The 23,341-nt window shown below is 39.4% G+C and overlaps 2 protein-coding genes across 23 annotated transcripts in view; both read right to left on the bottom strand.

The window, feature by feature from the left end:
• Positions 1–1,042: 1,042 nt before the first annotated feature.
• LOC146315547 (coiled-coil domain-containing protein 6-like) lies at positions 1,043–18,546 on the bottom strand. 2 transcript variants are annotated; one of them, XM_084735643.1, is made up of 9 exons: positions 18,175–18,542; positions 16,871–17,020; positions 13,836–13,964; positions 13,118–13,221; positions 11,844–12,004; positions 9,660–9,816; positions 7,390–7,490; positions 4,966–5,087; positions 1,043–2,677 (listed from the first exon to the last, which is right to left on the bottom strand). In XM_084735643.1, exons 1-9 carry the CDS (start codon positions 18,427–18,429, stop codon positions 2,480–2,482), a joined length of 1,377 nt encoding a protein of 458 aa, XP_084591769.1. In that variant the 5' UTR covers positions 18,430–18,542; the 3' UTR covers positions 1,043–2,479. The 2 variants fall into 2 exon arrangements, with proteins under 2 accessions (XP_084591769.1, XP_084591770.1); XM_084735644.1 differs by lacking the exons at positions 1,043–2,677; positions 4,966–5,087 and adding an exon at positions 6,171–6,435 and having other exon boundaries at positions 18,175–18,546.
• A 1,760-nt stretch (positions 18,547–20,306) lies between these two features.
• Positions 20,307–23,341, bottom strand: part of LOC146315546 (ankyrin-3-like) — a 162,487-nt gene continuing 159,452 nt past the window's right edge. For all 21 annotated transcript variants that reach the window (XM_084735499.1, XM_084735518.1, XM_084735519.1 and 18 more), the window contains one exon: positions 20,307–22,381. In XM_084735499.1, the coding sequence (XP_084591625.1) occupies positions 22,320–22,381 (62 nt within the window). In that variant the 3' untranslated portion in view covers positions 20,307–22,319. The remainder of the gene's footprint in view (positions 22,382–23,341) is intronic.

Here is a 23,341-nt window from a genome sequence, read left to right as displayed (position 1 = left end):
GGTTCTCTGGTGTTGACTTGGCCTCCAAACGAACCAAAAGTCAATCCAATCAAGCATCTGTGGGATGTGCTGGAACAAGTCTGATCCATGGAGGCCCGACCTCTCAATCTAGACCATTTAAAGGTTCTGCTAATATGTTAGAGCCAAATATCACAGGTCTTGTGAAGTCTATCAAGGCTTTAATGTTGTGGATGACTTATTTATACAGAGAGCAGTGTACATATGTATTGCAGGATTTAATATTTTGGCTAAAACAGAAACTGAACAGCTTCTGACTTCCAAACAGGAAAGTCAAATCCAACACTTTTTCTGCGTTAAGGTTACTTAGTGATTTGCATTGGTTTATGGAGTTTTCCTTTTTGCATGGTTTTGTTTTGCTCATGCATTAAATCATTAGTTTTAGTCATTTGATTGTTTTTGTCTAGCATTAGTCAACAAAAACAATGAAATGACAATTAGTTAATACAGTTAGCAATCCCAAACTCCAGCTTTATGTGAGTTGCAACTGCCACCACACTTTGACAACATTGACTACACAGCCATTTTGGTAGTTAGCTGCACAGCAATAATTTATGGGAAATCAGTACATATGACAACACGTTGACTCACTAGAAGTCTGACATGCTATGTTTTTTCCATAATTAACCTATTTTGAAAAATTGACATTGGCTAACATTTGATAATTTGCACAAAAAAGTACAGTTGAGCTTAACAGGTCAAGGAACCAAAGTTATTACCATTCATCCTTAGAGATCATGAACGTCTGTACCAAATTTATCTCAAATTCTCAGCAAATTTCATAGCAAACTGTTTCAATGTCAGACATTACAAGGCTATAACCCATTGTAGTAAGACAATAAAACATGAAGTCTTACCAGTGCTGAAGTGTGGAGAGGCCAGAGATATCCGAGCAACATTTTTCCATTATACTGAAGGTTAACTCCTCAGCAGCATCTGTGCACGTGCCACACATCACTAAATGTATGGCTTACTCCTTTTGAGAAATATTAACAAGTTTTCCCTCCCAGATAAGAATGTGAGCTGTGGTGGTGTGTGTTTTTATTTAAGGCACAAACATTTTTCCATTACTGCTGCAGGGGTTGTTCAGTGAGACCTCAAAATTTCCATAAAAAACACAGTCCAGTGAAGCAAAACACACAAAACGATCAATCCCTTTCAAACCTGTGCACCTGTTAGGACGCGTCAAATTCAGCATGTGCATCAAAGCTCAGTCTCCTGTTGAGAAAAAAAACGATCAAAGAATAGACTGATTGTTATTTGCAGCAATTCTTAAGTCTACAAAGCTTATCAATGATCAATGGCTCTCACATTACAAATGAGAAGCATACAGTATGCCATCCATAAACTGACAATTAAAAACAGAAGTTGTCATCTCAAGAGCTTTAATCATACATAGAAATTTAGTTCAACAGTACCATTCATTTAGAATGTTTTAGCAGTATGTATATTTAGTGTAAAGAGCATTATGTTTTTTTTCCTTTTTCTGATGAGGAATATCCACAAGGATGATAGAAGCTTTCAGAAATACACCAGAGAGAGAGAGAGAGTGAGAGAGAGAGAGAAGAGCAGAGAAGAGACTGAGTACATGACTAAGTTGTAACACCTCAGACTACATTTTTAAACACCTCAAAAGGCGACATTTATCTGTGGTTTATGTACCAGTGTCCATCCTCCTTAATGATTTTTTTTCCTTTCCGTTTTAACTGAAGAGCAGCAGAGCCTCGAATGCTTTCAGAAACTAAAATAACTGTGGCGCGAGCTCTATTTGATCAATGCCCTATAATGGAGAGACTCCCAGCAGTTTTCTACGACACCGCCAGTTGACCTAGGCAGAGCCGTGTTCAGCTTGTTGGGGGTCGGGGTGAATTGTTGACACTGCTTCAGAGACAAAGGGGGTGGGGTGAGCAGGAGTGGAGTACATTACTGCAATTGAGTGTCATATTATAGGCATGAAAAGAATCGACCACATCCATCTATTAAGTCATCCGTTTCTCTAGCCATACATCCATCACTGATCCAAACATCCAACCTATCAGTAAACACCACCATGAAACATACTGTATGTGCTGTTTGTGCTATCTCAGAAGCGCCACAACAACAATTCCAACCAGCTAAAGTCCCAAGCAAAGAAAAAAAAACATAACATGTACAAGACAGAAAGTGGAACAGATAATTGGCCTACAAATCCCAGAAGCGATTATTTTTCAGTCCATCCATTCCTTTTAAGAGTAGTTAAGTAACGCCACGCGTGGATTTGGCAGGCGGCTTGCTTCATTGAGGGTGAACCGCCGTCTTGTTTCTTTCCCCTCTAAAACTTTTGAAGCTGCTTCTTTTGTGGAGTTGGTAAAGAGTAAGAAACTTGACTTCCAGAGCTGGTAATGATGGAAGCTGCTGTTGCGGTAGCGTCGTGGCATTCAGTGGGCGCACTCGCGCGCAAAGACAGAGACTGTGTGTTGCATTAAGGCTGGGAGGGAGGCTGCTGTGCTGCTGCGTGCTGCGACATAGCTGCCGGGGAGGACATGGACTGGACCATGGGCTGAGCTGGTGGGGGTAGCGGAGGCTGAGCCTGCTGGGCTCCTGAGTGCGTGTTGGGGGAGGGTGGGGGTGTTGGACGTTTGAATTTGTCGGGGCTGGTGCTTCTTCTTGGGGAGGGCCTCTGTTAGGAGACAGAGAGAAAAAATAAATTAATTAACATCCAGCATCTTGGGGTCCCCAGAGAGCTCAGTTGGTACAGCGTATGCCCCATGCCCTGAGGCTGTGTTTGGAGCAACATGTGCTACTATCCAGACAAACTTCTTTAGAACATGTTGCAGGCATCAAATTCAGAATGAGTTTATATTTACAAGAAACCATAAATCTAATCCCTTTGAACATTAAATATCTTGTCTTTGTACTGTATTCAATTGGTATTATAGGTAGTATTGGTAGTATAGGTCGAAACATTTATGCAAATCGTTACATTCTGTTTACATTTACATTTTACACAATGTCCCACTTTTTTTAGAATTGGAGCTGTGCTTGAAAAAACAAGTATCGCTCATCTTGTGGCAAACTGAGGTGTTCGGATAAAGTCAGTGCAACCAACATCATGTGAAGATATTCTCATATGGTCTTTTTTTTAGATTTAGGCAGATATAACTAAAAGGTACAGTGTGTAAAAATGTAAAAAAGACTAAAAAGAGAAGCAAGAGCAGTTATTTTGTTCTTGTGTTTGTTTGTTTCTAGCGTTACAAAGCACTGAAGGAAAATACAATTACATGGTGAGGTTACTTTTTTTCAGTCATTTTTCCCCCTCTGAGCTATTGGTCATGACCTGACCACTGCAATTCCAGTCACAGGAATGGAAAAAGAAAAGAAGAAAGGGTTTTTAGAGAAAAAAAAATAATCTGTCTGGGGTTCTGATCTTCCAGACGGAGTTATTTCCAGGGTTAAAGTCCTGGGTGGGCTGAGTGGTGATGGGAGAGATGTGGTGTGTACCGTCCTGATAATGAAGAATACCAGAGTGGGAGAAAACGGGAGGTATAGTATAAATTTACTTTGGCTGCCTTTACCTCATTCTATGTTTTGAATTTTTACCCAATGAATGCTGTGACTGCAAGGAAGTTTTGTCAAAAGTGTTAACCTGAACCTGTTCACTGAAGCTCAACAACATAAGAGTGAGACATAGAAAGTTTAATGTGAGATATATATAAAAAATGGTGGAGAAATTAATAAGTCAACAAGGTTCTACTTGTAGGGAAGTGCTAAATCAAAGCAAAATGTTTTGGACTTGGTCAAAGCCGAGTCACAGTTTCAGTCAAGACTCAGGTCTGATCTGGACAGTACCAGACAGTAGAGGATTCAAATTCTACACTTGTTTTTAATCAAGCTGTCAAGCAAAAAAACAATCTAAACTGACAACAATATACCAATAAATATTACTAGTACAACAGGGAAAAACATGAATGATATAATAAACACTATCGTACTTGAAGTCCTCCTGCCTGCTGTGACCTTATGTGTCGTTTCAGTTAGGATATCAACAGTGTGTCAAACACATCGGTGAGGACAAACGCTTACATGGACCATGACTGGGGTATAAAATATAACTAAAAAGTTAATAGAGAAACACATGTGACGCAAATAAGGTGTGCTGACTCAGTTATTACCGTGTTATGGAAGAGATAAATGAACATCCAACTGGACCTTGGGACATTTATGGACCTATTGTAGGTTCCCATCCTATCAATATAAGAGTGGGCTGTCTTGTGTGATGTAACAACAATATCTGTGTCAAGATTAAGCCCGTTTTCTCTGGCAGGTTTAACGTTTGTAATGTTCACCCCCATACTGGGTGAACACCCCCATACTGGGTGAACAGTGAATGAGTCATTGCCCATTTTGCTTCACACCCATGGTAAAACAACTAATGAGCAATTTTGCAAGAAATTCTTCAATATATAAAATAGAAAATCTTCTTGCTGACTGTTAACAGTTTAGAAGCAATTAAAAATTTCATTGGACCTCCCAACTCTTTGAAGTAAAAAAAAAGAAAAAGAAAATTAACCCTGGGTTGCAAACTCAAGACAACTACAACAGTCCTCATATAAATGGAAAATAAATACCTGTGAAAACACTCAATTTGCCAAAAGATTTATCACAGGTAACAGTTACTCCACTCAGCATTGCATGTTTTATAAAAAGGCTGAGTAGACATATTTAACAGTAAGACACGACAGGCAGGAATTCTATTTGTTTATGAAATTCTTAATGGAAACTTCCCATCATATATTTTGTTAAACTGGTCCATTTTTTGTTTCATTTTGTTGTATTTATTCTGTTCTAACTGTACTCTCGACATAATTGTAAATTAGGACACTTCCTCAATGATTCCTTGAGATTACATGAAGGTTGAATGAATGATAAGATTGTCTGTTTAAGGAGGTGTGGGTAGATGTTATTTACCGCTACGGCGTGAGAGGAGCTTCCGTGGACGTGCAGGGCAGGGGTGTTGTAGTGGGAGATGGCAGCTCTGGACAGCGTTGCTGGAGGGGTGAAGCCAACTGTGTGGCTGCCATATGAGAGACCTGTGACAGAGACAAGAAGACAGACATGTAGAGAGAGTTGCATATACTGTATGTACTCTTATTCCAAGTCATTGTGTTTAACTATAAATTCAGCTCTTGTTGTCAAGACATTAGAAGTAGCATTACCCAAGACTTGTGAATGTTTTTTTACCTGGCTGATAGAACAGAAAAAAACAAATGTGCAGTGGTCTGGTACCGACTTATCACTGTGTAAACATTTAGGCTGTAATCTGATATCTTGCTGAAGCACACCAAATATGATTAAGCAGGCTTGGAATGTCTCAATTTTCTTCAGCATTGTATTGAGAATTTGGACTCTGAAGCTAGTATTGCATGGGAGATTACAGTTTTGGTTAACCAAAAACACCCTTCAATATCACAAATGTATACATTCTCATGTTTTTTACCCTCATTACCCTTTATTATTGTGTTGATGTTGTTGATATTTCCTAGGATTTAGCTCATTTTCATTATTAACCAACTTTAAATTGCTTTTGATACTATCATCAAACAACTCATTATAAACTGTAGTGATATAAACACCAAGGTACAACTGTTCCTTGTGAACTTCTTTTCTTGATTTCTTGATTACCTGAGGACTAGTGTGTAGGATTTAGTTTCATCTGGTAGTGAGCCTGTACAATGCAAAAACCTTGTCGCCCTCCCCTTACAAGTGTGTAGGTGAACCTGGTGGCTACAAAACATGCACAAAAAGCAAAAGACCCCATCTGGTGATGGTGTTTGGTGTGACCGTTCTGGTCTACTGTAGAAATATGGTGGAGAAACATGACAGCCTCCGTGGAGAGGACCAGCTTCTAGACAGAAATGGCTCATTCTAAGGTAACAAAAAACAATGCAATGGCAACAGCTGTGCATGAAGGTCCAACGGCCAGTAGGTGCTTCAAACACTGCTACTTCTCTTTTACACATTTATTTTATAAATAAATTTTATAGAGTGCCCAAGCAAAAGAATAAGTAAGATCTGCTGTTGCTGTGACTACATGATGCTACAAAAACACACAGGCATTGTACTTTTATTTGCTTTTGAACAGAGAAAATCATGTCACTTACGCTCTTACGTCTTGGTTTGTAGCCTTTCTAATAATGTATCTTCACAGTCTGATACTTCAACAGTTTTACAAAAAAGCTGACTGTCTTTATTTGAAAGACTATCATTTAAATTGATATCTTATTGACACCAACGTCCCATGTGTGATTCGTAACAACCATGAAAAAACAACAGAATCAAAAATAATTTGTCTCTCGCCAATGGCTACAGTTAATATTTTTTCAGAACTTAAGTCCCACGGTGATCCATCCGAAGGGGTGTGACATAGGCTCTCTTTTGCTGAAACACAGGGGGAGGTGGACACTGTTTTTCCATTGATGATGCAGCCACAGTTGATGGACACCGTTTCACAGATTTTGAACTTTTATTGTGAAGATGTCAGTTAAATTATCACCATCTTGTTGCTGCTGTTTACATTCAACAGAATTTAAAAACTGCACAACAGAATTATTTCCAAGATATGTACATATATATGTAAATACCTGTATATATTATTTTATTTTAGGTTTACATTTTATCACATTCCATTCTGAATTTAATTACCTGTATGTTGTATTTGTGTATAGTATGAAGGAACAACAAAAAAATGTAAAAACGTAAACACAGGCTTCCAGTCTGCATGCTGTATTTCAAGGAGAATCCATCCCAGTTGCAGGCATTAAGACCATCTACATAGAAACAACCAATCTGCTCGCTGATAGTGTTGTTTGCTTATGTAGGTCATATAAACTCCTTGTAGATTGTTTAAGTATGTTTTTGGTTCTTGGTTTCATGTTCAATAATTCAGCCACTGACTTGAAGTGAGATAGTAAATCATTGTCTTTCATAAATTCTAGTCAGAACAATTAATTTGTTAGGTAACCATTTGTTATGCAACCATGACAGCATTTTATGAACAAAAACAAGGGCTGCAGAAGCTGTCAGTGGAATTATGTAAGAGGACAGAAAGTGAATTTGATTGGAAATACAGTGAAGACTATTTATCTACACCAAGGATTTATTTATTGTTACACTGACCTTTAAGAGACTTGAATGTCAATGAGTGTTTGTTCTAAATTTGACACAAGATATAAAAGATATTAATGATACACTTTGTTACAAAGATTAAGTTTGTCCTCTGGCAACAAGTCATATTTGTTGATCTCAAAGGTGCTTCTTATTGCCCTGTTGGCCAAACATAAAAACCTCGTTAACCACTTTTACCTGAACAGTGGCCATCCTAAATGTACCTACCAGGGGAAATGGGTCGGCTGGAGCTTGGGGAGGGGGTGTAGGGGATAGGGCTGGACACAGTCCTTGCTCGCAAGCCCTGTGCAGACATCTCATTGAAGTACCTAAGAGGATAAAAGGATAACTTAATGAAAATTCAATATATTTCTAGTCCGGAAAACAAAAAACAAAATAACTACTCTATATTTTCAAGGGTTCTGTTAAGCAAAAAGACAGTTATGTCAATTATGTGCAAAATCAATGAGAAGACTCAGTGATAATCTCTTAATATGCGATGTGAAAACCTCCTTTACGGCTACTTTAAGTTGGTGTTTAAAAGTGCTCATACTCAGCCTAACTGGTATGTGTGGCAAACATAATAAGAGACGGTGCCTCACTATATTCCAACTTCCTAATGAACCTGCTGTACCCTCAGAGTGTTAGTTTTCTGGGGAAGAGATATATCATAATTTTTTGTTCAAGGATGATACAGGTGTTTCTGCATTATTTTTCATCCTCCTGCCATTGCCAGGGGCAACAACATTCAGATTGCACACTGATTTTAGTCTTGCAGCTTGTAGCCACTAGTATGACCTGTAGGAAGGTTTATGTTTAATCATGGTGCCAAGGCAAATAGGGATATTTTTATACATTACATAACATGGAACCTTTTATTAGCTTCAAATCAAAAGGTGCATCAATAAAAAGGTGCACAAATGACGCAAAGCTCCATAAACAGAAACGAAAGGAACACTGACATGACAGACACCACTGTCAGTGCAATAGGCAATATAAAAGATAATGATATGTATGATGCTGAATCGTGAACGATGACCTCATATCAGAACGTCTGAGTACCAGGGCTGTACCTGACAGAGAACTTTGTCAGTTGACTCACTTTCTGCTGTTCAGTATGAACTATTCTTTCCTTTTCTGGTTTAGCACCACAGTAAACTCCTATATCAGCTTACATGACTCATGTTTAAGCCTGCCTCACGTTTTAATGTCTTTCTTTGCCATCTGTGATGTAAAAAGATCAGATTTCCACACAGTCAGAGAAAGTAAAACTGGGCATCCTGCTCATAGTTCAGTTATAAAATCCCAGCACTCCACAAAGCATCTTTCCAGTCAGTGTGCTGACAGCACAGTCAGCCTAAGAGTCAATCACAGTGTTAGGCAGTAGAGGAGGCTGTACCATCGTCAGTAGTTTAGCTGACTTCACTGAGAGTCATCACCTGAGCAGAGACTGGTTGAGCGCTGCCCTCCATTTCTATTGCCCTCCTCCACTTCTGTCAGTTATTTCTGTGGTTTAGGGTCATTTTGACACTTCGTTAGTAAAGTTTACAGCCTGCCATGCTGTTGCCCCTACATTAGTCTCGTACAGCCACATCTACACACCGTTTTAGTGCTGTGCCAGCTAGGACTGGGTATTGTTTAAACCAATACTAAACCAGTACCCTTAAAGTGGTATGATACAGTACTTCATTTGATACCTTTTTTTGTTTGACTGGAGACATTTTGATACCACTTGGTACTGAATTAATTCAGTCAATGCCTTAAATGTTTCAATGCTCTGATTCCCAGCCCTACAGTGGCCCTGCACTGTTCTGTATTCAATGACAAAGCTAAAAAACAAAAGTGCAGAGATTCGACCGACAAAATACAAGTTGACTCAGGCCCTTCTTGACTTTGAAACATCAGTATTTCAGGGGCAGACCTACTGGGTGCCATTTGGGTCCCTAAGCTACTATGGAAATGGCTACCAGTCGAAAAAGGGATCACAACTTACTACAATTTATTCTAATGTTTGTCCAGATGGACACTGGTTTCAGAAGCAATCTTGGGAACTATGGCCTGAATAAGAACTACACCGCAGTACTAAACACTCAAAACATTTATTTTATGACTGTCCGTGGACACCATGTTGTTATCTTGATTATCACAAGGAAAGCCTATATAACACTAAAAAGACTGATTATTCGAAGAGCAACTGTTGTGTGCTGATGTGGTACACATGCCTGCTGTCATTTACATCCCTCCCTCTTTTGTTCTTTTATCTTTTCATTCTCACAGGTTCAGTCTCCCTCATCCAATCAGCAATGTCAGCCATGTGAATGGCCAGTGGAGCCAAATGCCTCCTGAGCCACTCTGCAACATCAGAATCCAGTGCATAAGGGACACCATGACATCTCTCATCTACCACACATAGTTAGCTGACACCTGAATTTGCCCCTAAGTCTTAAATTTGTGTGACTTTTTTGGATAAATGGCTGATTGTGTGTCCCATCCTCTACCTCTCATCGTCCATCTCCAAACTGGATTCACTCTCAGAGAGTTGTCTGCACAGGGCCTCCCTGCGCTCCATTTCTCTCTGAAGCTTTCTCTGCAGCCGGATGTTCTCCTCCCTCATGTGTCGCTCCTCCTCTATGTACTGGGCACGTTTCTCCGTGTCTGGGAGGGGACACAAAGAACAAATGATATTAGCTGAGATATTGTCAAGGTCACACCCTGGCCACTGTATATCAACATTAACAACAACTAGCATCTCCAAATTGTTTCATTTGTGAAAACCCCCAAATAAAGGTTTTTTATCTAAAAACTAAACCCCTTTAAAGAGCTCATGGAGCAATGCAATTTATTTGTATGTTACAATGTTTTCTTTTCAAAATTATGTTTCAAGAAATAAAGTGATAGTGGGTCACTGTCAATCTCTATTAACGCAGTTATAAATGAAACCACTGCTTATAAACCATGCAATGTCTTTTTTTCAGTAGCAATAACGTCTGCTTGACTCAGCTTCTCATGTTAAAGGCCGGTCTGACAGCTCCCTCTAGTGGTTAGAATAAAACATAGCCAGAGTAACACTGAGTGACACTCCCAGGCATGTGTTGAGATTAATCACCATTAATTCATTAATTTGTCTAAGATACATCAAGCTGGGTCTACACCTACTGACTGAACAACGATAGTGTTATTACCTTCAACAAATGGTATTTACTGCTGTGCTGTTATGCTGTAAGATGTGTATGTTATTTTGTCCACGCCCTTTGTGCTTCAGTAGAACTCATAAAACATGAAAAGCTGTTTTTAATATGCCAGCAAACACAGCTGATAACGCAGTGGCCTAGTATGGATTCAACCACACACCACATGGTTTCCCAGCCTATGCTCTCTCCTTATGCCTGCCATGGATCATGTTTTGGGGAGAAAAAGTTCATTAAAGCAATTGAAACTGATCAGAGACATGATCACGAAGAGAGGGATAGTTCAGACTTATTGTATAAGTACACTGTGTTTCATGCTTTCAGAGACTCTCACTGCCCTACATTTTTAAGAAGTTATGAAAATAAGCTTTCATCCAAAAGACAAACTAAAAACTTAACTAAAAATTGGTTACAGCTGCCAGTGATTTACAAATCAAAATCATCTGCAACATCATTTTATTGCAATGTCACAAGCAACATTAGAAAAAAGACAGAGAACCATATTGATTGTTTGTTAAATCACTGGATCATTGTGGGAGGCAAGATCCAGAGTCTGGTTGCATTTCACATACTACGCTAGCCTGTTCCTGAGTCTAACGGGTCACTGGTGGTCCTTATAGTTATAAAACAAGTAATAATATATATTACATTTTTCTTGCCATTCAATGACCCACAGAACTCCCATCATCCTCAAAAGACAGTGGCCCTGATTCAATTCCAGTCAGCAGCAGTTTGCTGCACGTCATCTCGCCTCTCTCTCTGCCCGCTTTCCTGTCAAGTTTTCAGCTGCCCTATCTAATAAATGCAAAAATAATAATAAAAAAGGAAACTTTTGAATGTTGAATGCACCACAAAGATAACATTTCAGTCCTCAAAAGCATCCTTGAAAGCACCAAGGACACTTCTAAAAATGGCATCTGCATTTCCATGAAGTATGGTATATAAAGTACACACTAAAGTTGGGTATTTTGTTGGCCATTATAAAAGTTGAGGTATTTAGCAAATCACAAAAAAATTACCGATGTAGCCCCTTGAAGTTTTATGGTCCAGTAGGCTGTTTTATTTGGTGCCACAGTTAGGGCACATTTTATGAAAATAAAGAAAAATATTTTGTCTCATCTGAGATGCTCAGGTGTAATGGGTACCCCTTTCAAAAGGAAGAAAAGCGGGGAATGATAGTTTAAGACTAACACCGACTTTCTTAGAGGCTTGTGGCTAACCCCTGTGGAGCTCCACCTCTTAATATACCCTGAGTGTAATGTGACCAGTGGAGGGTAATGATGATGTGAACTGTGTCAGACAAGGACCTTAAGTATCCTCTTCTTTCTCGTCTGTGGAAAAGAACCCCATGCCTGGGTGTAGGGTGAATTCGTCCCTCATAGCGGATCAGAAGATCAGCTTTACCAATCACATCCTTAAACAACACTTGAGGGCATCTGCCCCTTCAGAACCCACACTCCCTTGGATCATGTGACAAGTTGAGAGGCCACTTACGCTGCAGCTCAGTGGTGCGCAGGCTTTTCTTGAGCCTCTCCACCTCATTCTTCAGGAAGCGGATATGCCGCATCATGTTCTCTGGTGAGTCTATCTCCATGGAAACATCTCTTGGGGAGGGAGGAGCTGATACAGGCTGGTCCAACTTCTCCTGAAGGATTCTGGTTTAGAAAACAAACAACCCACACAATTATTAGAATTCATCAACACAAATGATGGGCATGATGACAAGCTTGGCAGCTATGGCCTCAAGCAAAGCTGCATGGCAGTGCTTATCATTTAAAACATTTATTTTATAACTGTAATCTCAATGGACACCATGTTGACATCTTGCCTATTACAAAGAAACCCTATACAACACTAACAAAGACTGGCTATTGGGCATGGCAACTGTTGTGTACAGAGGCCTATTTGAAATTCTCTAGATATTACAAAAGGCTATGGGGTAAACATAAGACAATTTACTGGATTCTGAAAAATAATAAAACTTTTTCAACCTTTGTCTGTGTATCTTCAGATTGAAAATGGCTCTGGTTTGAAATAACTGTCAAATTTCCAATATAATCAGACCTTTCTGAAGTAATTATTCAGTCTATTGTAATTTGCTCCTCTAAAAATATTGTCCTCAAAATGTGGAATCTAAATGATAAAGTTACTGTTAGTAAATCATTTGTCATTTTACTCTGCACCATAACTGAGGCTCATTCGCTTGTTTTTGGTGACAGGCAGGCGTTTGTATGTGTTTGTGATTATGTGTGCGTTAGCAACTGGAAGTTGATAAGACAAGCAGTTGAAACTCACAGTGGGAATTTGTAATTACTTTCAAAGCATAATTTCAGCCTTGGTTAATACTGCTCAAAAAAGTGTGGTTCTCAAATGTTCTCGAGTACAGATATGGGCTTAAACTAAGGTTGTCAAAAGTATTGTAGTATCAATACAGACAATACCAAATCTATATTAGAAAAAAACAAATGAACCAAAAAAAAGGTGCATTTGGCATGCAGCAAAACTAGATAGTGTTCTGTAAGTTTTTCTGCACAGGCAAAAGAAAAAAAAAAAGAAAAAGTTTGTGTACTTTTTAAAAAACTTTTTGTTGTGGAATCAAAGAGTTATTGAGTATTGTTTTTGTTTTTTACTACTAATGGGGTTTTAAATTCAGGTGTTGTAACACCATGGGTTTAACAAGCTTTGACACTAGAACCACAAGGAGCAGATTTTAAATGACCTTCGTCTCTATATAATGCAATGTTTTACACACAAAGATCATTTCACACCTTTTCTCAGCCTCCAGTTTGTCCATTCGTTTCCACAGTCTGTTGACCAAGGCTTCTTGTTCTTGCTCTAATGTGTTCTCAAGGTCTATCTTCTCCCGCCTCAACTGGAGAATAAAAGGAAGAGCAGAGAGTGACGTTCAGAGATACAAAAACCTTGACGTTGAAAAGCATTCACAGGACTGCACACAAATACAGTATGCTGCAAAACCCAAGATCTCTGTCCAAATAAGTTTCTCTTTCATAGAGCTGCGGTCCCTATGTCGCCTTGTTGGAGAGCCACAGTGATAGAAAAACAACGATGCAGGCTGGTCTATAGAGATTTCTTTATTGCCAACTGGTATGAGATGACTCTAAAGCTAAAATAAGCTGCTCATTAGTGTTTTTGTGGTGAAATTAAATCACGTTTTCTGTAAACATGCCATTTGATTACACAAGCATCACTGACATATACATTCATATGAGCAGCAAAAACTAATGTGTGCAGGCACATCCACAGAAAAATCCTGTCAGAGCATGGAATAATTAGGGAGTGGTTCAGCACTCAGGTTGGACTCAGCCTCAGACCATAAGGTTTTTCCAGCTGACATTCAGTGGGAAGAATTAGGGATGGTGAAATTTTGGCATCTCACACTACAACAGTAACTGGACACACGAGTTCGGGGACATGTTGTTCCTCACAGGAGGCTGAAATCTTCCTGCTGTACCACCACAGGCATACCTGCTCCAGGGTTAGCTGCTTTGAGATGGTTTCATTCTCCATCTTCTTGATCTTTTTCATGAGCTTGTTAACCTGGAACTCCTGCTCCTGCTCCAAGTGCTGCTCCAACTCTGCCTTCTCATGCTGGAGCTGGAATGGAAAAGGGAGGGATAGTGCACAGACAGAGAAAAAGAGGAGAGAGATGATGAAAAAGAAGGGAGAGGAGCAAGAGCACAAGAAGAGACTCATGGTGAGTCACATAAAAACTATTTGATGACCACAGTCAGCAAACACACTGGTGTCAGAGCATTTAGGTTACACAGAGAGAATAGCAAAACAGGAAGTAATGTTACATTTCTACCGGATTCATAGTTAAACTTCCCTGAAGAATAAATAGTGTAAAATAATGATTTGGCAACCAAAGTAACCACCTTTGGCAGCCCACCAATACAAAGAATGGGTGCGGCTCAGCACCGACTCAAAATGGGACGGCTGTGTGATGAATTATATAAGTGATTACTCATTACGGGAAAAGGGATGCAAATTCATTCATAGGAAAAGACCTGAGAGGGGAAAATCACCATTTCCATTATGCTACAACATCTCGAAACATCTAGATCAATTAAAAAAATAATAAAATACACTGTATGTTTTTAACTTGAGATGACTACAGTTATACAGAGTTGACTGCTCTGTGGTATCCTGGCTGACAGAAAAGGCAACCAAATTTTGCCACACCCAATGCAGCTATTTTTCTAATTAACACACCAACAATTTGAGGAATTGTTTTGATAGAGTGCATCCCTTTAAAAAACACAACTACCAGCTAATGTATGACAGGCCTCCACCACACTGCACTGTGTGGCAACTATGCCTGAGTCAGCGTGAAAATATGTTATTTTTCAGCCTATGGACAGATATTTTATCTCACTTGGTTGCAGGGTTGGGTACCAAAATGTGTTGCCAATATGGCACAGATTCCTGCATGACTGTTAGCTACCAGATCAAATCACAGTGCATATTACGGGGTCTCATTTTGGTGCCACATGCCTTAATGTCAATTGAAACAGTCCTTTGGTGAGGATGTTACAGACGCTTTACCAAACTGCTACTTAACATTAGGGGGTGTGTTCCAACTTGCTCCATGTAGATCACAAACCTCTGAAGATCAAATATGGCAATGATGTTGATACAATGCAACAAGTCAAAGCAGCCAATGCAGTATCTGTGGTTAAAATGTTGCGCTAACAAGTCTAAAATGTGTCTGTATTTTACTTGAAAGGCTTCAACGGCGGGTGGGATGTCCGACAAATGTGTAAAAATGATTGTGTAAATGTGGGAAGCATCTGGCAATGCACAGGATAGACCTGAAAGCAGAGGGATGCACCATGCTCAACTGCTTGTGTAATCCCATGCCTAGCACTTCTGAGGGCATTAGTGTGCCTGTCCGTGACACTGGTGATGGCTCATATAGATAACTCACTAGATGTGACATGTCATAATAACTTGCCATTTCTATTTGTGATGGGAAAACCACTGATGATGACGAGAGACTCCCCTCATGTTAGAAAGTATGATCATATGTCTGAAAAAAGAACTGCTGAAGAATAAAAAAATCTAAATTTATTTAGCTCTTACTATTACTGAAACTGTTATTCAGTATTAAATTAGTATTAGTCTAGTTCAGTTAGACTTTATTTATTATTTGAATCTGTTATGCAAGGTTAAGTGTTTAGATTCATTAATAGGACTTTATGTTACAATTCCTCAAGATTCTTTAAAACACTAACATATAATATATTGTTCACTTTCAAGTTCAAATTTGTCTTAATGTTGAGGTCTGACGACTGGAGCTGGTTTTTTAAGTATTCGTTCAGGCACCATTTAGGAACCAGTAACGTTTTAAAAGTATAATTTCAGCACCAGTGTCAGAAAAACAAACAAACAAACGATACCCATTCTACTTGGATGCTTGTGTCCCTCGAGCAGTGACTGTCTGTAAGCCATACCAGAACAGTAGCAATGTGCTAATGTGTGCATAATGGTAAGTGTCTTAAAGTTTTTCCCTTCATTACCTGCATTAATAACACGTGGGTCAACAGTTGTTCACTGTGTATAGGCTTTCAAGGTGGTGAAAGGTAGGGCAATGATTCATATACCTGCTGAGACAATTGAGTCTTTTGGCTACTGACGTTTAGACAACTTCAGTAAAATGCTGGTGAAAATGCAGGTCAGACAAATTTGTTTACAAGAGTGCTACTGCACGGGAGTATTTACACACCCAGTAAAATAAATTACCATTTTTCCTCAATTCTCGCTCTCTCATCACAAGAGTTTAACACATGCCCATGTATACATCCATACACACCCTATGGGCCATTTGTCAGCACCAAGTCTACGGGCAGAGGCAGACATGGGTCTGTTTCATGTTAACTGAGAAGGCAAGATAACAAAACCCCAAACAAGTCCATCTGTATGACCGACAGCAGGGTCTGCTGAGGCATTTGCATGTGTCCCCTTCAGTTTCCCACTTCTTTACACATCAACAAACCATTAGTCAGCCTACATCGAGCCATTCAAAGTGTGAGAGCATGCATGCATGCATGTGCTGCACGCTCTGCAGTTGGGAAAATAAGATGTGGAAAACAGACTGAACCAAATAACCGACAGATGGGAGGAGAGTAATTTGAGAGTCATTTAGAGTAGCTAGCAGCCGCAGTGAAGTCATCTTGAGCTGTTCCAGGCTTCAGGCAAGTACCAATACAGTTGATGATAATGCACTAGCTGCTGCACACTCACACATGGGGTTGTGTGTGTCAACACACACCCAGCAAGCTCAAGCTGAACACGCTTGGCAAAACTGCAGCCAAAAACTTTGCATAATTGAGGATTAAGAAAACATCTCCGTACCACAGAGATATTTGTTATCAACGTGATATGTCATCAAAAAAGATTCAGATTCAAACTGTTGTAAGGCTATTCTCCATTGTGCCTGGTATAAACAACTCCAACCAAAGAGTTAAAAATGTATTTTTCTATCTTTTCCCATCACTCACTTGCATGAGTTTCCTTGACAGTTCATTAGTGAGAAATTCCTCCTCCTTCTCATAGTTGACCGCCAAAGTCTCCTTTTCCTTCTGGAGGGCCTGGATCTTCTTGAACAAGGTGTTGCTGATAAATTCTTCCTCCTGTTCTGCTCTTGCTTGCTGGAGGACAAAATCAAATGCAGGCAAATGTCAGTGAAATAGACTCTTACATTTGGCACATCAAACTGTAGGATGTACACATTTATCTTGATTAGACTGTAACAACCAACAGTGCATACACTGCAAACACACACATCAGTCAACAAAAATCTGCTGCAGTGAAGTCTGCCAGCCAAAGAGGAAGCAAAAAATCTCCCCAATGACTCAAGATATATTGCAGTAATGGATGACCTACAATGAGGGGAAGACTGAAACATGGGGGCACTAAGGAAATGTGTTGGGGCAGCTACACCAGCTAGCATTACAGTGTGATGATACGTCTGTCCTTGTTAGCAGCAGTGTCAAATTCTCCATCCTCATTCTTCACTGACCTCAAAGCTAAACTCTGTTTTGCAAGCTGGGAGAATTTGTCAGTTGTTCAAGAACAATGAGGGGGACAATAGAAACCAAACAGCTAGTTAAGCCTCACACATTTACAGAGGGTGGAGAGGCTGCATTGTGGCTGACTTGCCAACATATGAGCCTGGCATTTAGCTAGCTCGCTAAGTTTGGCCTACATACTTCCCATCTATCCAGCAGATCGGTTACACATTTTTATGAAGCTGGGGCTGATTAACCGAGCATGAAGATATATGACGCATCGGTCCATGCCAATGCTGCTGCTGGGCTATTTATTTTCACTCAGTTACCGTATCCTTGTTGGTCATAACGTGGTGACAGTGTCTTGCAGCGAGTTATCAGCTGACCAAATAGCTAACGGGAGTCCAGTAACTTGCATCGTGAGGTGCCCACCTAATGTTTAACGCCCTTTAACTTGACGTTAGCCGTTTAGCTAACGTTAGCCAAGATTAGCAAGGCAAAGCAAAACAAAGCAAACTAGCTGGCTATCGCAGCACAGCCACCTAGCAAACGTTAGCCCGCTGGCTAAATGAGCAACATGCCCAACTAGCTAATGCTGGCAGAGCTAGCAAAACACCAGGGTGTTGTGTTCAAATAAAGATAACATTTCTATGCAACACATTAAATTTGTGAACATTGGCTATTTATCGCTAAACAAACAACACTAGCCATAGCTAACTAACTGACAAATGCAACAGAATAAGTGGCGTGTGTTTAGCATCTAGCTAGCTACTTAGCTAGCTAACGTTACTCACAATGGTGACGCTAGCTTTGCGGAGGTCCCGATTCTCCTCCTGCAGGGCTTTGCACTTGAGTTTGAACGTTTCCAGCTCAATTTTAAGAACTTTATTCTCTTGTTGTAACGAGGCCAGGCGGTTCGTCAGTTCCTCCAGACGAAACTGTGAAATGACTATGCTCGGCTTTCCCGAATTTGAAGCGGAGGACGACATCGGGGTGGCCGAGCTGCTCCCCGCTCCGTCGGTGTCGCTCTCGCTCGCGCTGTCCGCCATGGTTGTGCGACAGTGTGGAGTCGGGAAGACGACGGCAGCTGCAGCGTTTGAGGAGCGCAGACAGCAGAATGGTACACCGTGTGACCTTGCTCACGCTCATCGGCATATCGCCACCAGAAGGATGTCTCCGGTACCGCACAATGCATCCTGGACACATGAAACTGGAATATCACATCTTTATAACCCCCATCCAAGACTGGATTTCCAGTATGTAAAGTAAACACCCCATGCTGATCATTTTAAACACGTGTTTCATTACAGGTACTACAGAGAGGTCAACAGGGACCCAGAGATCGTGTTTGCTCTGGTGTGCAATAGAGAGATAATTTTTCTATGACTACATGGCCATATGAGGATGATGTGGGAAGATTTGCCAAATATTAGGGATTTTCAAAGTCTGAGACTATGGCCCTCCCCTTATATTTCTTGCCTAGTTGTCCTCACTCAACATGGATCATGATTATGTTATTTGATCTCATAGACATTTAACAATTGAGCCTAATATTTCTGTTTTACATAAATTCAGACTAGGGCTTTGATCAGCATATTATCAAATCTGCAATATTGCCAAGTGCAATATCCATTTGATAAATCTGATAAAGGAAAAATACCCTGGCCCACAATTCTTGTTCTCCAGATGAATCACATCATCATGATTTTTTTCCTTTTTTTTTTTGGAAAAATAATAACTGTGATGCAAAAATGATCACTCCCCTTAATCATTAATCATATTGCTGTAACAAAATCTGCCAAAATAATTGCAAATGGATTTTTTAACCATACTTCAAAAAAGAGATGTAATAGTTTCTGACTCAGGGAAAAACAGTAAAATTCCCTAATATTGTATCTCTGATCTTTTCACACACTTTGAGGTCATTCTGCGTGATCTCCTTTTGATAACCAGTGTAATAACAAACATATTTTTCATTTCTATTCACTGAGCCTCCCCTGAAACTTTTTGAGGTCCTCTGGGGCGGGAGGAGCACCTCCCACTTTGAAAACCTCTGCTATATATAATAAATCAGTAAGTGGCAGAGCATTTCTCTATTGAGTTCCACCTCTAGGAAAAAAAATACCACAATCAATTAGACAGTTTTACTAGTATTAATATTTTATGAGTAAAGCACTACAGTAACTACACATTAGTCCCCATCATCTCCATAAAACATCCACTTAAGTGGGCTATGAAATGTTAAATCATACATATGACAGGCAAGACTTTCTAAATGTTCCTTACTGTATGTTTCCTTTGTGACACTGTGGTTGTTTGTTTGCTTACTTTTGTGTATTACTTGACTTTTGTGTTTGCTTATAATGTTTATTGATTGTGAGCCTCTAGGTTCTTTTTTTAAAATCTTACCTGCACAATTTTTTCTTTTCTTTCTTCTGTTCTTATGTGCTTGCTGCTTTGTTTTATTGTGCAAAATAAATAAATACAAATAATAAAAATATTGTTTCCATTTTATAATATATCAAGGTTGGTGGTTAATTCCCAGCTCCTCCTGTTCAGATGTTGAAGTGTCCTTGTGCAAGACAGCCTAAAATTTCTGAGTGAGTATGTGTGTGAATGAGAGGCAAATTGTAAAGCACTTTAGATAAAAGTGCTATATAAATGCAGTCCATTAATTACTTATTCAGCAGAAATCAGCACTATCCTCACAGGGAACTCTTGTTGTCTGGCCCCACAGGGCAGTTCAAGTATATAAAGAAGTAGCCCTGGAGAATTCTGCTCAAGGACACTTTCTTGGGGAAGAAGCTCATAACTCTGACTGAAGGGCACTGTTTCTCATGACATAACTACCCTGCTGATATTAGTTTACTTACATAATAAAGGAAAAAAAAAAAGCTCAAGGACACAAAGACAAGAAAAGAGACGATTATATTGCGAAATCAATGCATTTTTATTTTTTTTATTTTTAGGGAGATTTTTTTTTAAAGACGTCTGAAACATTTGTGGTGGCATCATTGCTGCTATAGCCTCTAAAAGACCTTGAATAACCAAAGTGCTAGAATAGTTACATTTCAATGGCTTCACTCTGTTAGTAAGAATTGTACATCAAAAAATCTGCTCAGGTGAAAACACATATCAAACAAAATTGACAAAATTGATAGTTCAACCATATCAAAGGATCCTCTACCCCCTGATTGACATAGTAGTATAAGGGGATGTTGGTACAGCACCCTACCTGACTTCCTTTAATCCCCCCCACCCCAAAAAAAGGTACATAGTTTTCATGTCCACAGCATAGACATCAGCATACTGAGCCATCGCACCAGTAGAACACCACACTTGAACTACATGGGCATCTAATGAAAACCAATACAAAGATAAATCCTAATGTAATGTAAAGTAAAATGTTTGCAGATGAGCTAGTGAAAACAATTCTATTCGACACTGCATATACAGACTCTCAAGCCTAAAAAGATCACACAGTTTCAGAGTTAAACACAATTTATTTAATGCTTAAATAATTGTTTTTGACCATCCAGTGTTTTTGTCATACAATATGCTATTTAGAGCTACAATCAAATAATGTCTTTATGTGTCCTTAATGTGAGTAGGTTTTTAAATTAAGGAAATACTTCACCAAAAAATCTAAAATGAAATGCCCCAGTTTTCCTTAAATACCACAGCAGCCGTTAGAAAACCAAATTGACACACTGCTAAAATGATTACAAACAGTCTAACAGTGTACAGAGACTCCTACACCTTATAGCCAATACGCACAATACAGTTATAATTTTACAGCGAGCCAGCCTACTAGCATTTACATTCAGATTATTTCGTTCTTGTAGCAGAAGCTGCCCTCCGGTTTCACATAGACAGACGAGACATCACACCCTCGAGAAGCTATAGATCTTTTTCTCATCCTCACCCCAACATGATAAATGTTTTAATGGTATCATTTCTCAATTTAAAATATAAAATCGGTGACAAATGTTAGGGCTATATGTGTACACAGATAAAGGGTTTTATTTGTCATTTGAATACAGTGTTTGCAAACTTGTAAAAATTGTACTTAAAATAATGTGAACAGCATGCATGAAAATATGAGAACTCTGAAAGGCTGCTTTTTGTAGGATTAGATCCATTCCCACTTTGGGAATTACTGAAATTTAATTTTCTGGAAATTTCCTCTGTTAAAATCAAACCAGCTTTTTTTTTTATTTTCATGTACAAACATTATACCTGCTCTAATAATTAATTATACAAGAACCTGTGAAGTTACACTCAAATCTTTAAAAGTGGAACCGTTTCAATAAATTTTCGAAAGCACTTGAAAAGGTCACTCTCCTCAGTGCATTCTCAACCGGTAACTTACCCTCTTTTTTAAAGATTTTTTACACATTGTAATTTTATATACAGAAAAAAGCTTTTGTGTTAGTTTAAGTTTTAAAAAGGAAGAAAAAAAACCCCAAAACAATTTACATCCTGACAACAATGGGTTCAAGAAAAAACTATAAGGCGAGTGTTGAAGTTGGATCAGAAGTGTTCCATTAGATTTTTTTTTGTGTTATTGTGTCTACTTCGTTCCTTCCACCCACTGTGTGGATTGAGCTCTTGTGCCATCTTTGGTCACAGTTTGCACCTGTGTGGTTGTCAGTAAGGGAGTCTTTTTCATTTTCACAACAAACGATGCTCCTCAAAAAAAAGCTCTCACAGACACCAGTGGACCGATGGCACGTTATTGTTTCACACAAAACAGGAAGCAGAATCATTGTCCATGGGTCCACCACAGTCAGAAAGTGAGAAACCTCCCCGGTCCTTTGATTTTGACAGGAGGTGAGTTTTTCATGCTCATGCGTAAGTCAGAAGGGTCGACTCCTCTCACGTGAAAACCGTTTGTTTGAAGCAGATAATTGCAGACTGGACCCTTCGCCTGAAGTCCTCACACAGGAACTCTGCAGCCCTCTGAACACTTATTCCCAGGAAACATCTGACTTGGTTCATCTGTAAGACACAAAATAGGACATCATATATTACAAATACACATCAGTTTTAAAGGAAATATCTTACTTTAATATCCAAAGGGTGTAACCTTCCCCAGTAATGCTTTATTTGACAGGGTGTGCATAAGCCTGTCCTTACACTGTCATTAGTAGTCGTTACACACACACTGACAGTTTATGTTGTCTTGGTTAATATCAAAACAAAGATATTATTGGCTTGATTAATGTCAAGTTGTCATAACAAAGGTAATCTCAAACAATGTCAGCTTTGCATTAGAAATGACACAATTCATAAAGACTCCGTCATGTACACGACAGGTGTCGTGACATGGTTATGACAGGGTAATGTCTTATGCCCTTCCCCATTCAACTAAAATGCTAGTCCTTTCTTTTATAAAGGACTATTTTTCTATGTGTGAAAACACTTTTTAAAGGGCAAACACTGTCACAATCCTCCATTCCTTTGTATGACAAAATGACAGCATGTTAACCAAACCCAATGGTCCGTGGGTTGTTATGGTGACCTCTGTTACCATAGAAACTCTTTGCCAGTAGAGCCATATTATTTCTAAGTCAGTTTTGTACAGATGGAATGATTCACTGCAAACATAACATAAGGGTGAACAGCAGTAGGGATTAACAGTCTGGCCAGTGGGATAACACACTCTTTTTGGATGCTACAATGCTATTGTGAGTTGGGGATTTAGTGGACAAAAACAGGCAATGGAGGGTATCAGTGGGGCAATATAATGCTGAGGTGTGTACGGTCACCATCAGCGCTGTTCCCGATTCACACACACTGGGATAACCAGGCTCAGACGGCAGTCAGCCTTTTGCACCGAGTCTGTGTCACAGTGTGACAGAGCAAATCAAATGAGTAGTTTGACGTTTGGAAAATACCTTTATTTGCTTTCTTGCAGAGAGTTTGATGAAAAGGTCGATACCACTCGTGTGTGTGTTC

Source organism: Lutjanus erythropterus, chromosome 14 (genome assembly GCF_056507025.1).
Source record: "Lutjanus erythropterus isolate fLutEry1 chromosome 14, fLutEry1.hap2, whole genome shotgun sequence".
Taxonomy (NCBI): domain Eukaryota; kingdom Metazoa; phylum Chordata; class Actinopteri; order Lutjaniformes; family Lutjanidae; genus Lutjanus; species Lutjanus erythropterus.
The sequence above is the reverse complement of the archived record's forward strand: the minus strand, read 5'-3'. Positions and strand labels throughout refer to the sequence as shown.